Source organism: Pleurodeles waltl, chromosome 5 (assembly GCF_031143425.1).
Source record: "Pleurodeles waltl isolate 20211129_DDA chromosome 5, aPleWal1.hap1.20221129, whole genome shotgun sequence".
In the NCBI taxonomy this organism is placed as follows: Eukaryota; Metazoa; Chordata; class Amphibia; order Caudata; family Salamandridae; genus Pleurodeles; species Pleurodeles waltl.
In genome coordinates this window covers 1,473,830,209-1,473,849,771 of record NC_090444.1, presented here as the reverse complement: position 1 = coordinate 1,473,849,771, position 19,563 = coordinate 1,473,830,209, and the positions used below count along the sequence as shown (strand labels likewise).

Below are 19,563 nucleotides of genomic sequence, written 5' to 3'. Positions count from 1 at the left end.
GTTGAGGCAAGCCGGCTAGAATTTCCGCGGCGGGTCGGTCCCTCTCTGGAGCTTTTTTCCAAAAATTCTCAAATCTTTTCCAAACTTCTGGGGCTTCACCCAGATGTTCTTTTAAGGCTCTTTTGGGGTCCACAGCTCACCCCAAGGGTCCAGAAGTTCTGTGATGGTCCTTGGGGGGTGCGGACTTCAACTCCCAGAATGCACCTGGCGCAAACTCCTTTTTGGCCACTGGACAGTGGTCAGCTGGTCGCTTTCTTCAGGAGTTGGTGCAGGGGACTCTGGTTAGCAATTTTTCACCTGTAGCAAACAGGGAGTCCCTCCTTGAACCAGTTGAAGCCAGGCAAAGTCCTTCTTGTGGTGAAGCCCAAGTGTGCAGCTGGTGCAGTCCTTCTGAGTGCAGGTTCCAGGTGCAGGCCAGGGGTCCAGCAGGGCAGTCCTTCTTCTTCTTTAGTTCCTTTCTTGTTGAATTCTGGAGGGGATCTGAGGCGTGGGTGCAGGTCTGCCAGTTTTATCCTTGCTCCTGGGTGAAAAGCAGGGGGGCCCTGGTTCTCCAATCAGGGACAGGGTCGTCCCCCTGTGATGACCACTTCCTTTTGGAGGTTACATCTGGCTGAGCCCACCCACTGGTGTGGCTAAAAATCATAAACACACCCCTCTCCTGCCCTCTCCTAATCTAATCAAGGGGGCACCTAATTGTCTGGGGTTGCAGGATGTGGGGGTGTTGCTGGGTGCTGCAAATGTCCTTCTCTGCCTTTGAAGACCAGTTTGGCAGCCCTCCCCCTTCCTGCCTCACCATCTGCTGAGGGGAGATTCTCTCCCCCAAGCACATTCCTTTGTGTGAAGCCTGGCCACTTCACACCTCATCAAGGCAGCCTGGCAGAAGCTGCTGCAGGCTGGCCAATCAGAGCACAGCAGCAAAAACAATGCAGAGCTGAAATTGGCAACTTTTTAGGTAAAGTCTAAACTTTTTACCTGGACAAGTTATATTAAATCCAACAACTGGAAGTTGTGGGATTTATTACAACAATCAATTTGATACCAAATTCTTGGTATGTAACATTTAAGGAGACTTTAAAATTTAAAATAAAGTCTGCCCATTCTAGCCTATGAAGGCCATTTACTTCAATGAGGGAAAAACGAATTTGGCTGTTTTTACCTCACCAGGGCTTATAAATCTATTTTTATAAAGTCCCTGCTTATAGTTACATGGCACCCAGCCCTAGGGGCACATAGGGCACACCTTAGGGGTGACTTATATGTAAAAATAAGGTAGTTTAAGACTTTGGAAGTACCTTTAATTCCAAAGTCGAATCTGCATATAACTTTAATTTAAAAGCAGCCAGCAAGGCAGGCTTGCTTTTAAAATGACACTGGGCACCTCAGCAATGCACCTAGGTGTGCACCACCTATGCTGTGGTCCCTAAACCTACATGCCCTACCATATACTAGGGACTTATAGGTAGGTTAACTTAGCCAATTATAATTAGCCTAATTTGCATATCCATTTTACACAGAGCACAGGCTGGTTAGCAGTACCCAGGGCACCATCAAAGTCAGGAAAACACCAGCAAAAAGAGGATAATGGGGGCAAAAAATTATGGGGCCTCTGCAATCAGCCCTGTTTTCTCACACTGGTTTAAAATCCTAACTTATTGTGATGTTAGATTTTAAATCTCAATTCTCAAAACACCACTTTTAGAAAGTTGGCCTTTTCTTACTTTAGCTATTGGTGTCTGCTGCTGTCTCTGATTGCATGTCTGGGTTAGGTGACAGCTGGGCTTTGTGCATTTTCTCCAGACTTCCACTTACAATGGGAGCTTAGGTGTAGCTTAATGGGCCTAAATAGGTCATTAACTGGCTTGATGTAGGGCAAAGCTGACCACTGCCTTATATACACCTGGATAGGCCTTTTTCTGTCCCCACACAAAGGGCTGCATACCCCCTGTTTTGGGTCTGGAGCCAGGGCAGGAAAGGAGGACCTCTGTGTACTTCAAAGCCCTTCCTTGAAGCCTCTCCCACTTCAAAGGTACCAGGGGGTAGAAGAACTGGAATTCTGACCCTATCAATTCAGTATACTTCTTGATCTGTGGATGCTCCTCCAGGAAGAAGGACTGCCGTGCTGCTACAAGGACTGCCACTCTGCTGGACTGCTGCTTTGGAAGAATTGTTTTCTTGCTGTGCTGACTTACTGCCTGCTGCCCTCCTTGCCTGGGTGAGAATGACTGGATGCACATCACTTGAACCAAACCACCAGAATGACCCCAAGGGCAAGCTGACTGGTCTCCTTTATTCTGAACCCTCAGTGACACAAAATAGTTCCAGCTTGCCTGCTGCAGCACCTGGACTCTACCATCTGTGAGTCTTGCCCTACCAAGTGGTACCAATCCAATCCTGTGTCCTTGGAAGTGGGTATAAAGTGCTGCTCTAAAAAGAATCCATGCATCAACTCTGTTGCAACACTCCAACACAGCTCCTCACCATCAACACTGATGCATCGCCTCTGCTGAAAGTATTTAGGCCCATATTTATACTTTTTTAGTGCCACATTTGCGTCTTTTTTTAACCAAAATCAGCGCAAACTTACAAAATACAATTGTATTTTGTAAGTTTGCGCTGCTTTTGCGTAAAAAAACGGCAATGTGGCCCTAAAAAAGTATAAATATGGGCCTTAGTGCTTAATATCACCAATGGCACAGTGCATCACTTCCATTTACGGTACATATCCAACTTTGAGTGGCTTGGAGCAGACGCATCACCTCCATCCTAACGATTGGTGATGACGCATTGCTTCCACTGCTTCTCGCAGCTCTGTTCACATTGACGCAAACAAGGTACTTTGCAGTGGGCCAAGGCTAATCCCTGGATCTGACCAGTTCTCTATCACAGTTGGCCTGAACTTTCAGATTTGTACTGGTCTAGCACCACCAGATAGCCCTAGTTGGCGCTTTATGCTTTGAAGCACTATAATTTCAGTTTATTCTTTAAAAATTCATATCTCGAGTTATAGTTGGTGACTTGATGTCCTTTTGGTCTTGTTTTGTTCATTAAATCAATCTCTATTTCCTAAACAGGTGTAGTATCTTTTTGTGTGGGGTTTCCACTGTTTTTCTGTATGAAGTGTGCATAGATATTAAACACATTGCCTCTTAAGTTAAGCCTTACTGTTCTCTGCAAAGCTACCGGGGTGTGAACACAGGTTAATTTTTAGTGTGTTGGTGACTTTCCCTGACTAGGATTGTGGTTCCTGTTTGGACAGGGTGCATGCTTCTGCCAACCAGTAACCTAATTTCTAACAATGAGTATGATGATAACATATACATACTTTATTAAGAATTTTCACTAATGTTATAGAAAAATCTTTCCTAATATTTTCTTAATCAAAATCTGTGGTCTCTCTATTATTGCTATCTTCAAATACCGCTTTATTTTTTCACTCTCTTTTACAGGACCAAAGTAAGTTATTTGAATATCTTCTGTAATATTTGTAACACTTGAATGAGTGTCATGTAAAACAGCGTTATTCATGTCTTCCAAATGCAGAGTTTGACTTTTCACAACATGCAACCCTCTGACTAGATTAACAGACAGCATCCAAATATGATGAAAAGGATTGTCACACATCTGCCTAAATAAGCAAGGCAACAAGGCAATGAATGTCCTTGAATATTTGATTTCCTAATTCTGCATGGCTAAGAGGTTGACGAAGTATATTTTTTGTTTTCCAGTTTGACTGCTGAACGTACGTTTGTCAATTGGATCTTCTCCTATATTACAAATAGTGGTGCACTGCCACTTGTATACATGAGCAGCGGGACGTTGTTGTAAAATCGAATCCCTAATTGCATTTTATTTTTTTCTAGTTACTAACCTCTCCTTTGCTAATGCTCTACCTCTCTGCCTTGTTGCACTTCATATGAAATACCATCTGTTTCAACTGCAAACACTAAAACTATTCTCTTCAAAATAGCTTTTCTCATTAAAAGAAGTATTTGTGCTAGAAATGAGTTTCCACTCCTCCTGAAACATAGCACAAAAGTTTGGCTTAGTGAGTGGCTGTTTTTGATGCCACTTCTTTTTAAAGGATGACACTAACCTGTCTCAGCATCTCATTCTGTTGAGGATGAGAAAAAAATGACTTTCTTTTCTCTGTCAAATTCTAGCTGTTCTTTCCTTCGCCTGCTCCATAGATCTCATAATATTCTGCACTATCATTTTGTGAAATAGCTTCTGTTGGAGTTCCTTGACTTTCTTTCTCATTGAAGAAGAATGGTCATAATTATTTTTCAAAACATTCTTTACTTTTGATGTTTCAATTTGTCCTGCTTTCAACCTGGGAGCTCTATCATTTTCATTGAGAGCTTCAATACTAATGCTAGTTGTTTTTAGTTCATTTTCTAAGAAATCTTTGAGTATTCTTACCAATATTCTCTTTTTTCTTCCCACTTTTTTCTCCATCTGGTTGGGATATACTTTTACTCCCTTGTTAATAGTATCTGTGTCTATTCTTCTCCCTTTTCTTCCCTTTAGGAGGCATTTTCCAAGACGCAGAACAAGGGTGATGCAATACAAAAGAAATATATTTTTTTGAAATGTATATATTTTTACAAATTGCATATATTATAAATCTTTAACTAAATAGCAATACGAATTAATTTTTATAATTGTACACAGGCTTGAAGTTATACGTAGTAAGGGCTTTGACTGGCCTCTGCATGAAGAGCTGGAAGTAGGATGAAAGCTGTATATAATCAGGAGCTTGCTCAACTGTTGGGGGAGGTCTATGGTGAGGTATTGGCCTTTCTGGGAAGAGCTCACTACAGAAGGAACCCTGTATATAAAAGGGGATTGCCCACATTGGGGGTTGGTTGTAGAAAGAGCCTGGCATCTCTGTGCAGAACTCTATATAGTTTCAGAACTAAAGAAAATACAAAATTAACTTCATAATAGGGCTTACCTGTGGAAAGGAACTGACCTCTGGAAACAGCTAAGTGCAAGGGGAATGCTGTGCATAGTAGGGGTTTTCCCAATTAATGGGAGTTGTATGTGGTAAAGGACTGGCCTCTCAGCGAAGACCTATGTAATGGATGAAACATGTCCTTAGTAGGGATTTTGCAGCATAATGGAAGTTGACAGGGCTGCAAGACTGGCATCTTGATGACTAAGTCAGCAGAGTAAGCACTGAAGGGCAGATTTATCATACTTTCACACACAACGCAACACTGCAAGACAACTTGCTCTGCTCTGCTGCGTGAAAGGAAGAGGGCAGTAATGCACCCAATTTACCATTAAATGACACAACCCTGCTCTTTGCATGCACTGGGGCAAAATGTACTGCCTTGCACCAATGCAGGCACCCTTGTAACATGGCGAAAGGGGGGCATAATTGTATGCAGAATTGTGTCTGTGTGAATAGAGGCACATTCCTGCACAAAAACTATCCTTAGAGGCATTTTCCTCTTTCTAGGAGTGCTGCAGAATGCATTGATTGATCTTTCACATACCGTCCCATACCGTTGTTTTACCATCAATAATTGATATTCCAGTTTATGATATTGAAATAGTGGCTTAGCTGCACTGCTTTTGAACAGGTCATCATTCCCAGTCCTATATATCCATTTTTCAGGTTTATAGTAGGGGCAGAGAAAAATAAAGTGCTGCAAAAACTTCTGGTGGTCTGTCAAGGGGAAATACATCTACTCTGATTACCGTTTTAAAAACATCTTATGTTATTGCTATGGAAACCTCCCCCAGTAAAATATTTCTGAATATGGTCCCGCAAACCATGTACGTGTATCTGTCTTTCCACAGTAGCTTCAAAGTGCCACATCCTTCTACTTCTTCAAGTTCTGGACCAAGCTCTGGACCATCTTCAGAACTTGAACTTAAGATGAATAAACAAGACCCCTAAAATGTTGCAATTTCATGAGACTGCCATAAAGTACAAATATCCTAAAAGTATTCAAAATCCTTACATAAAGTGCCAAATTCAAATGAAGAAACACAACCCTTAAAATATTGTAATTTCAAAAGGCTGCTTTAAAGTCCAAATATCCCAAAAAACTCTCTACGTACAGCAATATGTAACTCTCAACAATGCCGAGCAGCAACACTGTCTCAGCTGACATTAGTTATCTGATCCCACAAGCCCATTTCTCTTATCAGCCATTAACTTTGCATAAGTTTTACTACCACAACCTGCTAGTGTGCTTGAAACCTTTCAAATTGAAGACTCTGGGTCCTGCACTTGCATCCAGCTTGGTGCTGTATAAGGGTTTTCGATACATTTGGGATTTTTTTGACTTTATAGCAGTCTCCGTAATTAACACATTTTAGGGGTTGTGTTTCTTCATTTGAATTTCAAGACCTGAAGATGGTCTAACCAATGTTTACAACCAGGACTGAAATGTCAACATATAACCCAACTCATGACTAATATTTAATTTTTGATTGTGAGATCTGGATCTCCACAGTGTTTGAGCACAGTCTCATGTTATTATGTTGAGTAGGTTGTATATAAATTGACATATGGTGGTGATGAACTCGACCACACCATATATTACTAAATATCTACATATACATCCCTTGTCTGCATGTTTACCTGTTCTACTAGTGGGCCTGCAGCACTTATTGAGCTGCCTACGTAAGAAGCATCTTAAAACCTGTACCAGGCCTGCTACTGCAGTGTGAATACAGTTTTAAATTGCCACTTTGACTTGCTCACATAACTCCCTTGTTAAGCCTTAAACTCCTCTTTTATTGTATAAAACTGGCCCTAAGTGAGGTCCTAGGTAGCCCATAGGGCAGGGTGCATTGTATTTGAAAGGTTTGACATGTAATTGTAGGTTTTATATTCATGGTAGTGAAAAACGCTTAAATTCATTTTTAACTACTGTATTGTCCTGTAGGATAACATTAGGCTGCTCTATTAATTTAATAAGTGTTAACTGCTGATAGGGACCAGGTAAGCAGTCCATGTTTTGGTATATATGAAGTTGTCATGAAAAATCCTCTTTAATTGTAAACTCTGATTTTACATTACAATTTTAAAAATGCCACTTTTGGAAAGTGGGCATTAACCTGCCCCTTGACGTTGGTGCCTGCAGCCCGTCTCCGGTCACATGACTGGATGTAACTGACAGACAGACTTTGTAAATTCCTCCCAGTCACACAATAGAGGGATTAGGTCTACCTTAATGGGTCATTCAGGAGGGCAGAGCTAGGCACAGCCCCGCTTGCAACTGAACAGGCTGTGCTCAGCATTCACACAAACCTCCACATTTTCACTGCAGCCAACTTGGAGCTAAGGCCTGGGAGTAATGATATCCCACGCACTTCAAAGATAAACCTCTAGAATCTTCTCCCATGTTCAAAAAGGCATCAGGTTTAAAAAAAGGACCCTCAGACACACTTTTCAGCTCAGTTCACTTTCTGGGACTGTGGAAGGACTCTCAGAGGACTGTCAGTTGCTGTGACCAGCTACACACTCTGCAAGACTACTTTCCTGTGCTTGTAAGGACTGCTTAGATGCTTAGAGCCTGCCTTTCATCCTCAAAGGCCATCAATGCTGTTTAAGCTCTGGATCTTCAGCTAAACCCATGTCTACCAGGAGTTCCAGAGTAACCCCAAGGTCTAGTTTTCTGGCCTCCTGTTCAGAATCAAAGGGGCATAAAATGCTCCCACCCTCTTGATCTCAGACCTGGACCCAGACTTGGTGAGTCCTGAGCCCACTAATGGCCCTGAGCCCACTACTGGTGCCCAGAAAGCCAAATTCCAACTTGATGACTTAGAAACGTTTGGCTAAAAACTGATCTGAGAACAGAGGGGAGGCTAGGGCCAGCCTGCTCATCTATTCACCCACGGTGCATTGCGGGTAAGCCTGACTTTGTTGCTGCTCTAGAGAAGAACGTATTTCTGTAATCCTGTTTAGCGATTGCTTGCCAAAGGGGTATCCTAACCCATGGAGCTGTCTTCGGCTACAGCCTCCTGCCTCAGCCTGCTGGAGGTTTTTGACTTCCATAAAAATAACTAAGTCTGAGCATGGAAAGCTTCATTGCTGCTTCCACCCAAGGCTCCCTAATGATGATGCTTCCTCCTTGAATACTGCCTGCAGTCTTGCCCCACTGAACTTTACCTTCTCAGAAAATTTTTCTCAAAATGTCTTCAAAGCCCGAAGGTAAGCACTGACCAGGCCCAATCTACTTCCTGTGTCCAACTCTTGCTCCATCATGGTCGACTTTGTGCGCAAATATGATTAGAATATTGTTATTGTTAGAAGAAGCTGGATAACCTTTCAAGTCATTATTTGTTGCAACATTTTGTGTATTATTTATGCAACATGTAACATTGTGTCATTTGTGTTCTTTTGTTCACTAAGTGATACATCAAGAATTTTTTTTTTAAGTTGTCATTGTAATGTATGTAATGTATATAACACTTTCTCAGCATTTTCATGGCAATTTGGAAATTACACTCCTAACAGGAGGATAGGTTGTGAGCTTGTGTGAAAAATGTGTTCAGTTATTATGGTTGGTGATTTTCAGACAATATGCAGGTGATTAGTTGAACTTTTCATTGCATGATTTTTCAGGTTGATTATTAGTTCCTTCATTAACCCCCTTGATCCTCTTTTTATGTAGATTGTATGTTGCCCAAGGGATGTGGGGTTATTAGGGCAAACCCCATGTATAAGTTGACATAGATTTATATGAAAAAAGAAGCCACAATTCGGTGAGTGAGATCATGTTTTTGAGTCCCAGAGAGCTCCTACCACCAGGCCCAATTCTTGGACCATGGAAGCAGCCAGGTCCACTCCTGCCCCGTGGAGTTTCTTTCCTGAGCGGCTGCTGTCTGGTGTGGGTCCCAGTTTCCAAGCTCTTGGTTTACGGAGCACCCAGTGGGGCTTACTGCCTCTGTACTGAAACCTGCTGCATTCACCTTGTCTGCCAAACTGACCAAGCCTTCAGCCTGACTCTGGGCATGATGGTCAGCTGACTGCTTACTGGTCTTCCAGAGCAGAGGCTGCTGGCTCATTGCTTCCCAATTCCACCCTTCACTGGGACATTCCTGCGATTTCCCTCACCCCCCCTGCTGCACCAGTGATTTGCAGGCTAAGCTACTAAATGAGGGTTTCCAGTGAGTGTTGTGTTCCAGCTGCAGTTTTGGTGTCAAGCATAGGGTGTTGTAGGGGTCCGTGCTGTGAGGTTGGGGGGCAGACAGGTCTGGGTGTTTTGATTGATGCAAGTGGACAATGGCTAATTCCAGCAGGTCATTAGGGGAATGGGAACCAGAGAAGTGCTCATGAAAAGGTGGCCCTGATGCGGCGTGCAGTGCTGGGAAAGGGGCTAGGGAATCAGTTGAGCTAATTAAGCCATGGATTGGAGTCACTGGCCTTAGCACATGGGTTTTGCATTTCATGTAACAATAGCAAAGGATAAAGCCATAAAAGCAGGTGCAAAGAAAGGAAAAGTGTTAGGTTATTTGTCTGTATTGACTGTAAAAAATCTAAGCCCATATGGCTTAAGGTCTCGGAAAACTGGTGAAAAAAACAAATAACTTACTCATGGTTGGCAAGCAGAGAATGCAAAATCGCCTAACTCATCCCAGCCAGCCAATTATGGTTTGGTGGTAGTAGATGATACAGCTGACGAAGAGACAGGCTGACGAGAACCTTAACTAAACCAAATAAATCAGGTAAACCAAGGTGATGACACGTGCCCTGGAAGGCACACCAACTCCTATGGTAAAGCGGGGTTCTAAATGGGGGCTTTTGGCATCAGACCTCAGGATAGAAACAGCATTAGAAAACTATCAATAAGAGATTACATGATTGCTACTCCTCAGCGTCATAAAGTTTCCCTTAGAAGTTAAGAGTAGGGAAACATATTGGTGTGTTTTTCCAGGTCATGTAGCATCTGAGCCCATGACTTTGTCTACGTCTACTCATCAGCCTGCACCTGCACTCACTATGGAAAATGTTTTAAACCCTCTCTCAGAGGGAATCCTTTGTTCTGATTAACAGAAAACATCTAATAGTAATCCTAAGGGTTACACTCTTGAGCATGTTGAACCAATTAAAACTTGATTACAGTACAGGCGACTATCCATTGCGAAACACCCAAAAGTATTGTTTTTGCAAGCTGCTCTGTTGATAATGATCAGCTACAAGAGACGCGAGAGGATTGTTGCTGGAAATTACTGGAATATGTGTAGGAAAGTACCATCTTGCCTGCCATGTTACCCCCATATTTCACTGTATATATGTTGTTTTAGTCTATGTGTCACTGGAACCCTGTCAGGCAGTGCCCCAGTGCTCATAAGTATGTGCCCTGTATGTGTTCCCTGTGTGATGCCTAACTGTCTCACTGAGGCTCTGCTAACCAGAACCTCAGTGGTTATGCACTCTCTGCTTTCCAAATTTGTCACTAACAAGCTAGTGACTAAATTTACCAATTCACGTTGGCATACTGGTACACCCATATAATTCCCTAGTATATGGTACTGAGGTACGCAGGGTATTAGGGTTCCAGGAGATCCTTATGGGCTGCAGCATTTCTTTTGCCACCCATAGGGAGCTCTGACAATTCTTACACAGGCCTGCCATTGCAGCCTGCGTGAAATAACGTCCACGTTATTTCACAGGCATTTACCACTGCACTTAAGTAACTTATAAGTCACCTATATGTCTAACCTTCACCTGGTGAAGGTTGGGTGCAAAGTTACTTAGTGTGTGGGCACCCTGGCACTAGCCAAGGTGCCCCCACATCGTTCAGGGCAAATTCCCCGGACTTTGTGAGTGCGGGGACACCATTACACGTGTGCACTATATATAGGTCACTACCTATGTATAGCATCACAATGGTAACTCCGAACATGGCCATGTAACATGTCTAAGATCATGGAATTGTCCCCCCCAATGCCATTCTGGCATTGGGGGGACAATTCCATGAACCTCCGGGTCTCTAGCACAGAACCCGGGTACTGCCAAACTGCCTTTCCGGGGTCTGCACTGCATCTGCTGCTGCTGCCAACCCCTCAGACAGGTTTCTGCCGTCCTGGGGTCCAGGCAGCCCTGGCCCAGGTAGGCAGAACAAAGGATTTCCTCTGAGGGAAGGTGTAACACCCTCTCCCTTTGGAAATAGGTGTCAGGGCTGGGGAGGAGTAGCCTCCCCCAGCCTCTGGAAATGCTTTGATGGGCACAGATGGTGCCGATCTCTGCATAAGCAAGTCTACACCGGTTTAGGGATCCCCCAGCCCTGCTCTGGCGCGAAACTGGACAAAGGAAAGGGGAGTGCCCAGAGCTCCTCCAGTGTGTCCCAGACCTCTGCCATCTTGGAAACAGAGCTGTTTGTGGCACACTGGACTGCTCAGCAGGTGACATCAGAGGCTCCTTCTGATAGGCTCTTACCTCTCTTGGTAGCCAATCCTCCTTCCTAGGTAGCCAAACCTCCTTTTCTGGCTATTTAGGGTCTCTGCTTTGGGGAATTCACCAGATAAGAGCTCATCAGGGTTCCTCCTCATCTCCCTCTTCACCTTCTGCCAAAGGATCGACCGCTGACTGCTCAGGACGCCTGCAATACCGCAACAAAGCAGCAGGACGACTACTAGCAACCTTGTATCGCTTCATCCTGCCGGCTTTCTCGACTGTTTCCAGGTGGTGCATGCTCTGGGGTAGCCTGCCTCCTCTCTGCACCAGGAGCTCTGAAGAAATCTCCTGTGGGTCGAAGGAATATTCCCCCTGCTAACGCAGGCACCAAAAGACTGCATCACTGGTCCTCTGGGTCCCCTCTCATCCTGACGAGCGTGGTCCCTGGAACTCAGCAACTCTGTCCAAGTGACTCCCACAGTCCAGTGACTCTTCAGTCCAAGTTTGGTGGAGGTAAATCCTTGCCTCCCCACGCTAGACTGCATTGCTGGGTACTGCGTGATTTGCAGCTGCTCTGGCTCCTGTGCACTCTTCCAGGATTTCCTTCATGCACAGCCAAGCCTGGGTCCCCGACACTCCTTCCTGCAGTGCACAACTTTCTGAGTTGTCCTCCGGCGTCGTGGGACTCCCTTTTGTGACTTTGCGTGGACTCTGGTTCACTCTTCTTCCAAGTGCCTTTTCAGGTACTTCTGCGGGTGCTGCCTGCTTCTGTGAGGGCTCCCTGAGTTACTGGGCGCCCTCTCTGTCTCCTCCTCCAAGTGGCGACATCCTAGTCCCTCCGGGGCCACAGCAGCACCCAAAAACCTCTACTGCAACCCTTGCAGCTAGCAAGGCTTGTTTGCAGTCTTTCTGCGTGGGAACACCTCTGCAAGCTTCATTGCGACATGGGACATCCGTTTTCCAAAGGAGAAGTCCCTAGCTCTCTTCTTTCTTGCAGAACTCCAAGCTTCTTCCATCCAGTGGCAGCTTCCTTGCACCCTCAGCTGGCATTTCCTGGGCTCCTGCCCACTCTCGACACTGTCGCGACTATTGGACTTGGTCCCCTTGTCTTACAGGTACTCAGGTCCAGAAATCCACTGTTGTTGCATTGTTGGTGTTTGTTCTTCCTGCAGAAACCCCCTATCACGACTTCTGTGCTCTCTGGGGGTAGTAGGTGCACTTTACACCTACCTTTCAGGGTCTTGGGGTGGGCTATTTTTCTAACCCTCACTGCTTTCTTACAGTCCCAGTGACCCTCTACAAGCTCACATAGGTTTGGGGTCCATTTGTGGTTCGCATTCCACTTTTGGAGTATATGGTTTGTGTTGCCCCTATACCTATGTGCTCCTATTGCAATCTACTGTAATTCTACACTGCTTGCATTACTTTTCTTGCTATTACTTACCTAATTTTGGTTTGTGTACATATATCTTGTGTATATAACTTATCCTCATACTGAGGGTACTCACTGATATACTTTGGCATATTGTCATAAAAATAAAGTACCTTTATTTTTAGTAATTCTGTGTATTGTGTTTTCTTATGATATTGTGCATATGACACAAGTGGTATAGTAGGAGCTTTATATGTCTCCTAGTTCAGTCTAAGCTGCTTTGCCATAGCTACCTTCTATCAGCCTAAATTGCTAGAAACACCTCTTCTACACTAATAAGGGATAACTGGACCTGGCACAAGGTGTAAGTACCTCTTGTACCCACTACAAGCCAGGCCAGCCTCCTACATTGGTTGTGCAGCGGTGGGATAAGTACTTGTAATTACTTACCACTTTTTCATTGTGTACTTTTCAGAAGAGAATAATATACAAAACAAGTTCAGTGTATGTACACCTAACCAAAATGTTTTGCTTTTCTCCTCTTGAACTTTTTACAAAGTGTTAAAAAGTATTCTAAAACTACATGTCTACAGAAGATTCTACTCTTAAAATGGTCAATACTAGTTATGAAATTTGAATTTTAAGAGCCTAAGGAGTCTCTGCTTAGGGAGAGGTTTAGTGATAGGAAAGAACCCTACCAAAGAATTTCTATTTAACATGCTTATTGTGAATGATGAGTCCCAAGCAGGCACTTCAAATGAGAGGTTAATAGAAGGTTCCCAATCTGATTCAGGGGATCTCCTTGAGGGAGGTAGGGAGGGTTCTGATCAGGATTTGCCTTCTAACAAGACACCGACTAATGTTGGTAGTAATGGAGGTTCCCATCTGTAGTGCTTTCCTCTTATTTTAGTTTCTAAGCACTAACATAACACAACAGAAATGCACTTCTGAGGTCAAAGAAGACTTTTATTGTTATTTTATTCTTCCCCAACCGGAATGTTTATGAATGAATGACGAATTAGTAGCTTTCAAGTCCGCGTTAATCAAACAAAATATATCAGTTTGCAATATACACAGCAGGTTATATTTATAAGATATTGAATGCAAAGCAAAACAAATACTTCACCGTGTAGGAACTATTTACAGCTACATCTTTCTAAGGTCTGCAAGCTGAGACCCCTGTCAGCCGCGAGAAAGAGTGTCATCTACCCACACGGGATGCTGGCAACTGGCGCCAAGCTCCAGCACGAGGTCCGGCAGATTCGAATCTGACTCTCTGCAGCCTGTTACATTCGTTACAAAGGTGTGCCCCCTCCTCTCAGACCTGGGAAACTGAGCAAGCCTTTTGGAGACTGGCCAGGTCTCCAAGACTACTCCTGTTCCCAAGCTCAAGGGAAGAGAAACGACGCCCATGTACTCTCTCTTATCAGGTCTAGTCTACTGTGAGAGCAAAACATCTTGGTTCTCTGGTGCAAAAACACAGCTTGGAAAAATACAGAACTCCACGTTAAAGGCAATGGGCAGCTAACCTAAATATCAAATGCAATGTCATGTTAAAGGCAATAGGCAGCTAACCTAAATATCAAATGCAATGTCTAGTGTCATGTCAAAGCCAATAGGCATCTAAGCTGAATACAAAATGCAATGTCTTATATCATGTCAAAGCCCATAGGCAGCTGAGCTGAATATAAAATGCAATGTATAATATCATGTCAAAGCCAATAGGCAGCGGAGCTGGATATCATGTCAAAGCCAATAGGCAGAATATCTAATAGCATGTCAAAGTCAATAGGCATGCAATGTCAAAGCCAATAGGCGGCTCAACTGAATACAGAAAGTAATGGCTAATGCCATGTCAAAGCCAATAGGCGGCTAAACTGAACAAAACATACCATGTGCTACTGGTGAACATTGAGCAACTAATATGCGCAGTGGTGAAACACAAAGTCATTGGTCAAAACAAAACTCCATCAAATAGCAGGACATTCCGCCCTTTGACCAATGAATTTTTGTTTCACATATCTCATATTTCAAACAAACAAAAAAAAAAAAACATTATCAGCAAATCAAATTTCAATGATCAAAGCAATCCCTGTAAAGCAATAGAAGTGAATTAACACATTGATTTCATGACCTTTTCACATCAGATACATCTACATAGAAAAGACTGGGCAATTTTTTTTTTTCTGAATGAGTCTCTAATTCAACAGTGTTAGCAATTTGATGTGGCATGAGTTCTGCTCATGTAAAGGTGCACGGTCCACCTGAAAGGTTTTCTGGAAGGTAAGCAAAAGTCAGAGTTCCATACGAGAGGGAAAAAAAAAAAAAAAAAAAACACAGCAAACAAGTTGAACTTGAACTGAAGGCGCAGTTTGCGCAAAATGGATCCATGGTGCTGGCACTTTACTCAGCCAGGTTCAGGTTGGGGATTCGGTCCCTTCCCCGACCCCACACGCACACACCGGAAGGGGGACCACACAGCGCACTCAGGGACAGTGGCGAAACGTGGTAGGATCTGCAAAAGAAACAAGTATGACTTTTCTTGCAAATAACATTTTTCATTTAAACTGCACCCTTCCTCTTTCTTTCCCTGTTTTATAATCAGCAGGACGTTTTTGGGGCCCTTTGTTATATTTTCTGCAGGTTCTGGAGGGTCACTTGGGGCTTCAGCCCACACATCAGTACTGAGGTTTTTATCTGCTGCGCCACAGCTTCCTTTTTCTTGCACTGTCAGAAGGGCTGGGGCAGACTCATTCTTTACCAAACCTCCATTCACTGCACTTTTGTCAATTTGGGCCATTCTGTCTCCAATTTGTATGAATGAATCAGATTCTTTTCTAGGTATCAGCATAATTTCGATTTTTCCTTGGTAATTTGCAGCAATCACTCTCCCTAAAACCTGATCAATTTGCCATTTCTGTTCTGGCAACTTTCCTCTCCCCAACTGCTCTGTGACTGCTTGCATGACAGATTGTTTTTGTGCGTGCTGCACAGTTTTTATCAAATCTAGGGGAATGTGCATCTCTCTCATCTCTGCCCACCTGTAAGTGGCCTTTTCACATTTCTGGGGCACCCACATAGCCATCCCCACTAAGGCAGAATTCTGGGTGAACACTTCTCTCTCTGCATTTTTCTCATTAACATCTGCAAGGTAATTGAACCAGTTAGGTGCTAAAACATTATCAAAGAACCAAAAATCAGCATAAAAATGACACATCTCACGTAGCTCTTGCTTTAAAATCTGACACACATTATACAACTCTGTTCCTTCTACGGTGCCAGAAAACAACATTTCAGTCAATGAATCATTAGTAAAACAAACATGCTTTTTATCTTCAGTGGACACGAATTCAAATGGTGCACACAATTTCATTGGTAATTCTTTTATCTGTGGTACTCTAGCCCTGTCTTGCAAGTACCAGATCCATTGTATGATTCTAGCTAGGGGCACTATTTTCTTCCCTTGTTCATGATTTAAATGTACATAAGTATTTCCTTCTTGCACTGCGCAGAAACCTAAAGTCTGCATTATTTCATTTGCCAAATCACAAGCGCGCAGCTGCATATTATTTTTCACAGTGACCATGTACAAAAGTGTTAGGATTTCTCTCAAATGAGGGCTATTCTTTTTCCAAAAATCAAACAAACTAATGAAACTCGGGGTGTCTTGCTCTAAAATCCTTCGTTTTACTTGTGCATTTTGCAAAGGTAACTTGTAAATCACATTCTCGTCCGTGTTATCAGTTAAGGAATGCATTTTGGCTGCCAAAAACCTTGGCTCACACGGAAACTCAGTGCAGCTCGGAGCTGTCTTAACCCCCTCATTACTGGAATGGGACAAGAAAGATTCTTCAAAAACAGCCTTTTTATAACTTTCAGTCGGGCTAATTTGCTCACGTAAATTCCTATTTTCATGTTCCAACTTCCTACATTTCTCCTGCATTTCTCTGTAAGCAGATAAAGGTATCCAGACCTTTCTGTCATCATTACTTCCAAAACACACGTTTTCTACATATATACAACGGGAATTATTTCTCAAAACATTATCAGGCCTTTTAGCTACACATGCATTTTCTTCTGTAATTCCCCAAACAGAAAACAATTCACAGTTTTTCTTAGCACCATCAGGCAGTTCATCAACACATGTATTCTCAGACATGGTCTGCCGTGCTACTGTGATTCTCCAAACAGAAAACAATTTCTGTAATTCTCCAAACAACAAAAAAACAATTACACTTTTAAAGTGTGCACTTAGAAATCTACTAACTCGTCAAACCCCTTTTAATCACCTCTTAATGACCGACCCCACGACTCCAGGTACCAATTGTAGTGCTTTCCTCTTATTTTAGTTTCTAAGCACTAACATAACACAACAGAAATGCACTTCTGAGGTCAAAGAAGACTTTTATTGTTATTTTATTCTTCCCCAACCACAATGTTTATGAATGAATGACGAATTAGTAGCTTTCAAGTCCGCGTTAATCAAACAAAATATATCAGTTTGCAATATACACAGCAGGTTATATTTATAAGATATTGAATGCAAAGCAAAACAAATACTTCACCGTGTAGGAACTATTTACAGCTACATCTTTCTAAGGTCTGCAAGCTGAGACCCCTGTCAGCCGCGAGAAAGAGTGTCATCTACCCACACGGGATGCTGGCAACTGGCGCCAAGCTCCAGCACGAGGTCCGGCAGATTCGAATCTGACTCTCTGCAGCCTGTTACATTCGTTACAAAGGTGTGCCCCCTCCTCTCAGACCTGGGAAACTGAGCAAGCCTTTTGGAGACTGGCCAGGTCTCCAAGACTACTCCTGTTCCCAAGCTCAAGGGAAGAGAAACGACGCCCATGTACTCTCTCTTATCAGGTCTAGTCTACTGTGAGAGCAAAACATCTTGGTTCTCTGGTGCAAAAACACAGCTTGGAAAAATACAGAACTCCACGTTAAAGGCAATGGGCAGCTAACCTAAATATCAAATGCAATGTCATGTTAAAGGCAATAGGCAGCTAACCTAAATATCAAATGCAATGTCTAGTGTCATGTCAAAGCCAATAGGCATCTAAGCTGAATACAAAATGCAATGTCTTATATCATGTCAAAGCCCATAGGCAGCTGAGCTGAATATAAAATGCAATGTATAATATCATGTCAAAGCCAATAGGCAGCGGAGCTGGATATCATGTCAAAGCCAATAGGCAGAATATCTAATAGCATGTCAAAGTCAATAGGCATGCAATGTCAAAGCCAATAGGCGGCTCAACTGAATACAGAAAGTAATGGCTAATGCCATGTCAAAGCCAATAGGCGGCTAAACTGAACAAAACATACCATGTGCTACTGGTGAACATTGAGCAACTAATATGCGCAGTGGTGAAACACAAAGTCATTGGTCAAAACAAAACTCCATCAAATAGCAGGACACCATCACAGTAGGGAAGTCTTTATTCCTAGAGGCCAAGTTGCTAGGGTTCAGTCAGTTAGGAACAGATCCCCCTCTGTTGTTTCCAATTTATCTTCTGTGTCCAAGCATTCCCAACCCACCCACCTTGAAGACAACATGTTAGAAAGGGAACTCAAAAAGTTGAGGGTTGAAGAGACCAGACTGAAGCTTAAACAGCAACAGCTGGCCTTAGGTAGGGAATCCCTAGACCTGGAGAAGGAAAGACAGAGATTGGGGTTTGGACCCCATGGTGGCAGTAGCAGTAGTCCTGATAGTAATCATGTTAGAGAGCATGATTCCAGGAATCTGCACAAGATAGTCCCCCTTACAAGGAGGGGGATGACATCAACAAGTGGTTTGCTGCACTTGAGAGGGCCTGTATGGTACAGGGGGTCCCTCATAGGCAGTGGGCTGCTATATTGTGGTTATCTTTCACTGGAAAGAGTAGGGATAGGCTCCTTACTGTTAGAAAAAGTCATGCTAACAATTTTGCAGTTTTGAAGGATGCACTCTTGGATGGATTTGGCTTAACCACTGAACAATACAGGATTAAGTTCAGAGACACCAGAAAAGAGTCCTCACAAGACTGGATAGCCTTTGTTGACTGTTCAGTGAAGGCCTTGGAGGGGTGGTTACATGGCAGTAAAGTTTCTGACTATGAAAGCCTGTATAATCTTATACTGAGAGAGCATATTCTGAATAACTGTGTGTCTGACTTGTTACACCAATATCTAGTGGACTCAGATCTGACCTCTCCCCAAGAATTTGGAAAGAAGGCAGACAAATGGGTCAGAACAAGAGTGAACAGAAAAGCTCATACAGGGGGTGACAAGGATGACAAGAAGAAGGATGGTAAGTCTTCTGACAAGGGTGGGGACAAAAGTAAAAATGAGTCTTCATCAGGCCCACAAAAATCCTCTGGTGGGGGTGGGGGGTCCAAATCCTCTTCAAATCAACCTAAAAAGCCTTGGTGTTATTTGTGTAAAGTCAAAGGCCATTGGACAACTGATGCCAGTTGTCCAAAGAAAAACACCAAACCTCCCACTACCACAACCCCTACTGCAAATTCCAGTGCCCCGGGTAATAGCAGTGGTGGTGGGAGCAAACCTACTATTAGCTAATCCAAGGGAGTAGCTGGGCTCACTTTTGGTAATTTAGTTGAGGTTGGTCTTGTTAGGGAGACCACAGAGGCTGTATTAGTCTCTGAAGGTGCCATTGATTTGGCCACCTTGGTTGCTTGTCCCCTTAATATGGATAAGTACAAGCAACTTCCCCTAATAAATGGTGTTGAGGTTCAGGCTTACAGGGACACAGGTGCCAGTGTTACCATGGTGATAGAGAAACTGGTGCACCCTGAACAACACCTACTTGGTCAGCAGTACCAAG

The 19,563-nt window shown here is 43.3% G+C and overlaps 2 protein-coding genes across 6 annotated transcripts in view; one reads left to right on the top strand and one right to left on the bottom strand.

Moving 5' to 3' along the window:
* Positions 1–19,563, top strand: part of LOC138296535 (isoaspartyl peptidase/L-asparaginase-like) — a 1,292,011-nt gene that overhangs the window by 1,237,978 nt on the left and 34,470 nt on the right. The window lies entirely within an intron of this gene.
* LOC138296534 (uncharacterized) lies at positions 13,622–18,153 on the bottom strand. Its single transcript, XM_069235748.1, has 2 exons — positions 15,776–18,153; positions 13,622–15,249 (listed from the first exon to the last, which is right to left on the bottom strand). The coding sequence occupies exons 1-2, from the start codon at positions 16,891–16,893 to the stop codon at positions 15,138–15,140; spliced, it is 1,230 nt and encodes a 409-aa protein (XP_069091849.1). The 5' UTR covers positions 16,894–18,153; the 3' UTR covers positions 13,622–15,137.

Excerpts from the sequence above, each read along its gene's own strand:
- LOC138296534 (XM_069235748.1), bottom strand. The coding sequence starts at position 16,893 with ATGTCTGAGAATACATGTGTTGATGAACTGCCTGATGGTGCTAAGAAA. Across the intron at positions 15,250-15,775 it reads TGTGAAAAGGCCACTTACAG|ATCCTACCACGTTTCGCCAC; the intron begins GTGGGCAGAGAT and ends TTTCTTTTGCAG.